Here is a 9,276-nt window from a genome sequence, read left to right as displayed (position 1 = left end):
ATGGTAAGTGCTTATGAAATTTGACTAATTTGCAAGGAATGGTTTCAATATAATATTGAAACAACTTATCTGAATAGCATATTCTTTAACGTTTTCCACGTTAGTCTTAAGACAAAATCTGTATAATATGATATAGTTACATTAAAACATAAAATGTTGTTGTATGAATGCTTCTCATTTTACTATAGTCAATAAATTAATCTATAGGTTGTTGAAAGGTAAACGAAACTGTCCTTAGTTTCGTCCTTATCTCAGAAGGGTAAATTATAAGAAATGCACGATGGAAGGGGACATTTAATAAATGTCCCCTTCCATCGTGCATAACATTAAAATGAAGTAGGGTATTTTCAAATATAATATGCTTGTAATGTAAGGAATGCATAATGAAATCTAACTAGTTTAATTTCTTATATGGTAGTAATGTAAAGTAACTTAGTATTGTGAGTATAGATTATTAGCCATGTCTAGTATGATTTACGGTAGTGCCGTTTCTATATTTATCTTATGATGTATTTAGTAACCTATACTTACAGACTGTAATGGTAGATTCTATGCTACTGTAGAGTGCAGATGACTAGATACAATAAAATGTTGAGTCACTAATAAGGTTAGAGGTAAAAATGGAACTGTAAATCACATCTTAGGATACGATTAGATCATTCTACTATGAGTAATAGAAATAATGTCTTCGCAAATATTGTAATCATTTGCATATTACACTAATGATGGCTTCTGTAAATAGAGTTACTAATAATAATTTAATTATGTGTAACATTAGGTAAAACGCTGCTATGCTGATTGTAGCTGCGAAGGCTACGAAGAGTATAAAAGCAAGCGGCATTATACATCTGATTTTTATTTCTAGAGGTCTTCAATAGTTGTATTCGGCTACAGTAGAGCTGTGTGTAGCTAATCTTTGTATTAGATATAATAAAGCTCTAATTTCCCACCAATTTGAATTTTCATGATCGGATTTTATCGCAGGTGATAAAGACTAAAAGCTTACAGAAGCAATATAACGATAAAAATCTAGCATTATAATTTCTTAATCAATTAATTGATTAAGTTATTTGTCACAGATTGGCATTGTAAAAATTGGAAGTTTTACTTTAAAATTGTAATTCAATCATTGTGCATGTTTGCAAGATTATAACAAATGCTATTGCACTATTGTTATTGCTGTTGAAAATGAAAATTTGACGCAAACATCACATTAAGAAATCATTTATGAAGTAAAAGTGATTGAATAATTTATAGATTTATGGAAAAAATCTTAAAGACTTAGCATTCGAATCCAAATCACGTGTTATAGTTCTCAACTCTATACTTGACGGTGTCGCATTATAATGGCACTGCAAATAAGGACAACATGATTTTAATTAAGTCAAAGTGTAAAATGAAGATGTATAACTTACACATTATTTTACGCAAGGCCAACTTAAAGATTAAAAAAGCATTTGCGATGAGATGTGACTTTCCGATGGATAATTAGCTAAACTAATTCAATTAACTGACTTATCATGTCTTATTGCATTGTAGCTATTTGTCCAGACAAATTTTCGTGTTATTATCCATTTTAGCGAAGTAACTATTGCTTTATCTATACTGTACTGCCGTAATCTTTATCATTCAAACATTTACGAATTTGCTTTCACACTAGACCTGCCAAATATCGCGAACTTTGATATGAAAGACTTAAATCTAGAAGTGATACCAAATTTACGTTTTGATATATACCTGAAAAAGGTAGGAAACTCTTGAAATATCTTTGATCACCTTTACATATCCAGCTAACTATGCGGCAGCCTCACAAATTTTGGGAGATCGAAGTACTGAGGTATGTATTATGTGAGATCCATTAGTTTACCTTAATGAACTGAAATATGCCATTTAATTCAATAAGAATCGCAATTGCTATAGTTACTGCCTAATAAGTCTATATTGATCCATTTAATTAGTTTATAATTGTTTTACGAAAGATTTAATGCCCTTTCAAAGTCGACACTAGGCAAAGAATACGTAGCTAGCTGGACAACATTTAAAAATTATTTTACTCATTAAAAGCCTTTTATTTGTTAATCACTGACGGATTTCAATCTGTTACTATGACAGTTTATAATACTAAGATAACGTGAAGTATAAAGAATATTCGTGCAATTAGTATTCTAGAGAATTTTCCGTATTGTAAGGTCTCACTGTAATATTTTATGTAATTAACTAATGAAGAAAAACATAGGGTAAATTGCTGTTGCGATGCTCTCGTTATATTTTGTAGGTTAGCTTGTAATCCTCCTAAAATTGTTTATTGTATATTTACATTAAATGTTAATGGAAATCTGAATTAATTGTGAATACGATGACAATGTTAACTGCTAGTCTTAACTTAGCACCAATCTTGTTTATTTAATTCAGCTTAAGGTGTTATGAATAATACAATTAATGTTGTTTACAACTGGACTCTATGCTGAGTCATTTTGCGATTCATGTCTTTGTTTCTCATACTAATGTAAGTAAATGATATAAGACATGTTTCTCTGTACTGCAGTACCTACGTATGGCGATCGTATATAAGGCCGAACAGATGGTGCATCGCGGCGTAGTTGTTATTTCTTTGTTGTACGATAAGGTCTATACTTTTCGGGTGCTCTTAGAATAAAACTGATAAAGCTAAACAACCTTCTAGCCACTCATAGTACTTGTGAGTCTGTAGTTAGTCAAACTCACGGTATTTCTCCTTAATTAATAGGAGTCCTAACGTAGCTAGTAGTGAAGTTTAGACGATCACAAAGCTGAGTTTGTGATAATTGTATCGTGAAATGGAATGTGAATTGACAAGATCGTCAAATAATATTTCTCTGCATCATTTCAGTAACGTTTCAGAGATATGAATGATAGTGATTGTGACGGAGTATAGACTCCATCAATTAATTGTGGCATTAGCCTTGGTAAATAGTAATTAAGATTTTATTAATTGGCAATAACATTTATTTATTAGCTATGGAGTAATTATAACATTATTAGTAGTCTAATTACACTTGTTGTAGACTCTGTGCAGAACAATGTGTTTACAGAAGTAATAAGTAATGTTCACACCATAGTAATCTCTGTTACTTTGTGCTGAGCCTTTGGTTGTTAATTGGCTCTCAATTAGTTCATAACTCATTAGTGTTGTTTACGCCGTTTGTCATACTAAACCATATAGGCAAACGGCTATACAAAAGCTGTATGTTTTAGAGTTGTTTACCTAAGCTGTGCACCGAGTGCAACCGAGCTAGGGTATATAAAGCCCAGCTCTCTCACTAGCAGTTCAGTTGTCGGTTGACCGTGGGGTCAGAGTAGTCTTGGATGGCAAGGCTACCTTCACTCAATAAAACTATTTTAAAAGTCTAAGACTAGTATATGCTTAGCCCGTTGGGGCATACTTGGCTGTTGTAGCCCTAGCTATCATACAACTTCAAAGGACCAGGTCTCCCTGTCGTGGGCTGGCTACGACAGTGATACATTAATTGAAGAAAATAATTAATGATTTGACCATCAACTAAGAAATGTTCAATGACAATATGATATAGCCATATAGAATGTCAGATATGAGTCATATTCTATTTTAACATCAAGAATGGTGATCAAGTAAGTCGTTATAAGAGATAAAACACAAATGTTTCCACTTGCAATAACAATATTACGTCACGCAATTAGGTCTATCTTCAGTATTTAATCGATAAATTTGAGTGAAACTAATTACTCGAATTAATATTTAGACGATCATGTTGATAAATACCTTGCAGCTTATCCAAGAAAAGATTTGATATACCACCAAAAAAAGGTTAGAAGCGATGGTTTAGAAATGTTTGAATTTGATTATGTGCAATTATTTTAGCAACAAAGCTTCAATAACCTGATTTACATAGTACTGCATAATTTAGAATATCTTGGAAATTGTTTGATATATACGTAATTAATATCAGCAATTGACGTCATGCAGGATTAAAGTGTTTATTAATTAAGAAATGCCAGCCTTTCTTTAGAGTTTATAAATGCTACTAAACACCGATCATGTTCTAGCAAAGTTGATTAGGAAAAGTGTCATTATTTACTTATGTTACGTATCGTGAGATTCAAAGTCCGTAATAATAGCTAGAAATTATGAAAGATTAATAAAAAATTAAAATTTTTCAATGCTATTAGAAGAAATGGCCCTAGATTATAAAGTAGACAACAGATATAATCTAATCAAATTGATACAAGATTCCATAAAAGAAAAATCATGCATGCTACTATGTGACTAATAGAAGCGGCTAAAAGAATAGATCTTTCAGAATAGCTTATTTAATTAATATATAACATAACAAATGTAATCTAGAGAACAGCAGGAGAGTTATTTATAAAGTGATGGTCTAATCCAAATAGCTTTACTTCTATAATATTTTACTCCGATATTAAAAATATTAACTGCATGGTCTTTTCAGCACGAATTAGCCTCTGAATGTTTCGAAATCCATATTTGAAAAGCGCCACAGACTTACTAACACGTAATGTGTAATGGATTTGAAGTAATAGCAATTTACTGAAGTCTATCTTGGAGTCATTCAGATGATATTTATAGCTGTTGCTTTATTAATATCAAAACGAAATCTTGGCTCATCAAATGGTATCGAAATGTGAAAGAGACTTTATTTGTAATGATGACAGAAATTCATAAAGTAATTTTAAGATCACGAGTCATATATGAAGTTACTTTAAATTGCAGTAGCGGTAGGCTCGTGCTAATAGTAGCCAATAACGTAAACAGAAATTTACCGCATAGTGCACACTTTAGCTCTATTTTTCGCGAATTTACTTTTGTAATCTTAAGCAAATTATTTATAGGCAACTAATAAAATCATATCTATAATGTGGAGTAAACAATGCTACTCTAATTTACTGATCATTATGAATTACTTGCTTAGATTTTAGCCGTAAATTAGTTCAATTTATCGACCGTTACAAATGTCTAAAAAATCGGCATTTAAATATCTAACATTTTGAACAAAATTAAGCATATGGTAACATTTGATGTTTGTATGAAGATAGAAACACTAATATTTATGATATCCCAGGTATTAGTGTGGATGCCAAATTTTTTCTTTCACATATATTTATGGAATAGATTAAAAATAAAGAGATCTGAAGTATAATTCACTCTTTAGATGTATTTGTGCATAAATATATAACAGGATTGAAGATTATCCTTAGGGTTAAAGATCTTAAAACAATATTCAAAGTATCAATTTCACTAACAATAACAGTAGGACTTGGTAATCAAGAAATACTCGAGCAAATAAAAATCTCATACTGTTATTATAAAAAGATAAATCATTAAATCTAGATCGTATACCCGTATTTATAAATTAATCTAAGTGTTACCTTGTCAATAAATATATCAGTAACATACTACGAATACACTATTTATTTATTTTTATGCAGTATAAATGTTTGGCTATTCTATCAACAGTTTCTAAGGAAAGGCCAGAACACATTCCTATAAAATAAGTTAATTTCGGTTTTGAATGTGGTCTAGATTTTATCTCAGTTCAAATAGCGTCGTGATGTCAATAGCTGTGACTAATTAATTCATATATTTTAGCTAGATTTTTAATATTATAAGACTTAGCCGCAGAAATTGCTTTTTATTCAAGTTAGATATATAAGCTAGTGAAAGATGTTAAAATACTTAAGGTTTCCAATCTGGCAAAGTAAATGTAAGATATGAAGGCATTAGCTAGGAAACGAGGACTTAAGTTCTATAATAGACAATGAAACTCTTTGTGATATATATCGATCGCGAAATTCCAAATTTTTAGAAAAACAAGGGCTTTATTGAATCTTATACAAAGATTAACTACACACAGCTCTACTCTAACCTAATACTACTTCTAAAGACTTTTAGAACGAACTAATAGAATAATCTAAAGTTGCATGCTATTATACTTTTCGTAGCATTAACAGCTACAATCCGCATGACAACCTTTTACCTTATATTACACATAGTTAAACTATTCTTAGTAACACTACTCTACTGCGGACCATCATTAATCCGATATGGATACGACTACAATATTTACGTAGACATTATTCATATAAGCCAAAGTATAATGAATTAACCATATCCTAGTATATGATTTACAGTTCAATTTTTACCTATTGCCTTATTAGTAACTCAACACATTACTGTATATAGTGATCTGTACTCTAGCATAGAGTCCATACCACTACAGTCTATAGTTATAGCTACCAAATATCTCTCAGGATAAGTATAGAAGTTACGCTACCGTACATTATACTAAACATAGCTAACAGTCTACAATCACAATACTAAGTTAAATTACACTCTTAAACAATGTTCTGATTTTAATACAATAGAAGCAAGATTTATCATAAACTAAGTAAAATCTGAATATACTACATTACAGACGGTAGCCTATCCTTATTTAGTTAACTTCTAATTTGGATATACTCTGTTTTAATATAGCACTGACTTTTTATGACAGTGATACATATATACATACTGAAATTAATACTTATAATAGGGAATGCAAATCATCGACTTACAGTTCGAATCATTGTGATTATAATTTACTTATGATAGATTGTAAATTATCGTGGAAATGTTCCGTGATAGTATGCAAAATGACCGATTTTGCATACGGTCACGTTCATATAGATGTAGTATGTCGTGTAATAAAGTGGATTCTCAAACTTAGTGTTTAACGTAAAATACGAGGCGTCTAAGTCTTTGTGTAGTCTGCTAGTAGAGCAAAAGTGTTTGTGATAGTGCAGATATCGTTCCTTGATACGTGGTTCAAGGAATTGACTTATTAATCGTCTATTACGTTATCTTGTTGCAAAGCTGTTTTGTGACAGCTCTGCATTTAACTTCGTAAAATTTAAAATAAGCAAAGTTTAAGATTTTCCTTAGTTTCGTACTAGTGGATGAGATGAAGATTTTAATTACTAGTAGTCAAGAGATATATTTCAAATTATCTGGTTTCATAGCTTTTAGATAATTAATTAAAAGGTCAATATCGTAATAATAGCTATTGTATAGCTACTAATTATTCTGGCTAATTTGCATTTCACTATGAAGCTATATGAGAATTTACATGAAATTAAATCATTTAAGAGGATATCAGGTACGTTACATAAAAGGATTATATTCAAATGGGGCATAAAGTTTTATAGAAAATACTTCATTTTAATTCTGTTTTAATGTGAAAATTTTATATAGTAATTTACAATCCTGTATATCTGTGTTCGATGATACTTAGAAATATTTTTTAAATCTTATAAAGAAATCTAATTAAACTTAAAATTTTGCAGACAAATTACTAGGTAATTAAGGAGACAATTATTCTAACGTAAATAGTATAAACTACACGATACTATCAGGGATAATTATTCTGAAATAATAGACTTAAAAAATTTATATATGATATTTTAATGTACACCATAATGGTGGGAGCTAATTTAGGATGTAAGCAAACAGTTTAAAACAAACGTTATACATTTACATATATTAATATTAAAAGTGCCATTAATTCAATTCCAACTTTAATAACAATCCATTGAAAGCAAATGTATAAATATGTTTGAAGCTTGGGATTTTAATCTATATCCTAATCATTTTTGGAAATGATACTATTTTTGAAAGATCGAAGTGTATTAAGGGCATAAAATTGATTTTTCGGTCAAGATATCAAATGTTCTCGTGGTGATTTGCAAATCTAACTATAAACACTATCATTATTTATGATCTTTCGATATGATAGGAACGTAAAAATTTTATTTTCAATACAGGACCTATTCCAGAAATAAGACAGGAGAAACTTTTAGTCTCAGAATGGGCATTTAAGATATGAATGAATGAATGATCGCTTAATCTGTAAGTATAGCTAGTAAATATCAATATATCGGTGAAATGATTGATCATGATAGATAACATGATGATCTTCATTGATTGGTGATCTGGTGATGATCATAATGATATTGATATTCCAAAAGTATTTACTTTAAGTAATTCTTAATCAAATTATCTATGCTGAACTATCTATGAAGAAGAATTCTTGAATGTTTAGAGTTACAACATTGAAGTAATTCATTTCGGAATGGTCTGTTGCATATTAAATAAACGAAGGAATTTTGTATCCACGAAATTTGAGATAACACTAGTGCTATAGCAAAGGCGAAACCAATATTGGGATTAGCATATTGCATGTAGGTAGTTAAAGATATGCCATGCACAGCAGCAATAAATATTAAAGTTACATGAGGTAAAGACGTTATCATATAAGTAACAGTGACAATAATCATCATGTTAATAATTTTAACTATACGCTTTCTAGAATGTTCCAAAGCTTGTCCTTGTATAGTAGTATTAGCAACTGTGGATCGTAAATAAGATATGATCTTAATGTACATGATAGTCATAACGCACAACGGCAGAATATAACTAATTGTATAATATACGAGCAAGTAAATGGCTACATATCTTTGACTATGAGACATAAAGTCACAAACACGATATAAATTATTATGCATTGAAGTCAGGAAAAGATTTGGAAGACTGGAGACTAAAGCATAACTCCAGGTGACGATAATCGTCAATTTAATTTTACGGTTAGTGTTTAATGCATATTTTCGATTTAAACTAGCATTGCGGCAAATACTAAAATATCGATCAATACTAATGATTGCTAATGAGTGAGTCGAAACGGTAAAACCAACTTGTAGCATGTACCCATAGGCTTTGCAGCCAAATTCTAAGAATGCAGTATATGCTACATTATTTTCTACAATTATCATCGAGATAACATGTAATGCAACAGAAAAAAGAGCAACAACATCAGCTATAGACATGCTACAGAGGAAAATATAAGTTGAAGCCTGAAATTGCTTGCAAGTGATAATGATGTAAGCAACAGCTCCATTGGATATTACTCCTATAATACATATTGATATCGTTAAATAGCCATCCAAAAATATTGTACCCATAAAAGTGTTATTTCGTGATGTCGGTGATGAATGATTTGAGGGATTGAAAGTTGTGTTTTCCATGTCTCAACGTCGTACGCTATTCGATATATCCAAACTTAAATTGATACTTTTACTTGGAGTTAAACATACGTATAAGCTGGAAATTTTACGACTTTGGGATTTAGTGAAAAGGAACAAGTTTGAGTAAAATTTGTTACTAGAAATGACTTAAGCTTGAGATTTGAAATATTGAAAATAAATGCAGTT

General features: G+C 30.4%; 1 protein-coding gene across 1 annotated transcript; it reads right to left on the bottom strand.

Moving 5' to 3' along the window:
• Positions 1-8,586: 8,586 nt before the first annotated feature.
• Positions 8,587-9,027, bottom strand: TRIADDRAFT_33142 (uncharacterized protein; the record flags this gene model as incomplete). The annotated part of the gene is made up of 1 exon (XM_002117802.1): positions 8,587-9,027. A coding segment is annotated over one exon (441 nt), but the record flags the coding sequence as incomplete, so codon positions are not given.
• Positions 9,028-9,276: the final 249 nt, after the last annotated feature.

The sequence above is a fragment of the Trichoplax adhaerens genome, genomic scaffold (genome assembly GCF_000150275.1).
Source record: "Trichoplax adhaerens TRIADscaffold_30 genomic scaffold, whole genome shotgun sequence".
NCBI classification, from domain to species: Eukaryota; Metazoa; Placozoa; class Uniplacotomia; order Trichoplacea; family Trichoplacidae; genus Trichoplax; species Trichoplax adhaerens.
The sequence above is the reverse complement of the archived record's forward strand: the minus strand, read 5'-3'. Positions and strand labels throughout refer to the sequence as shown.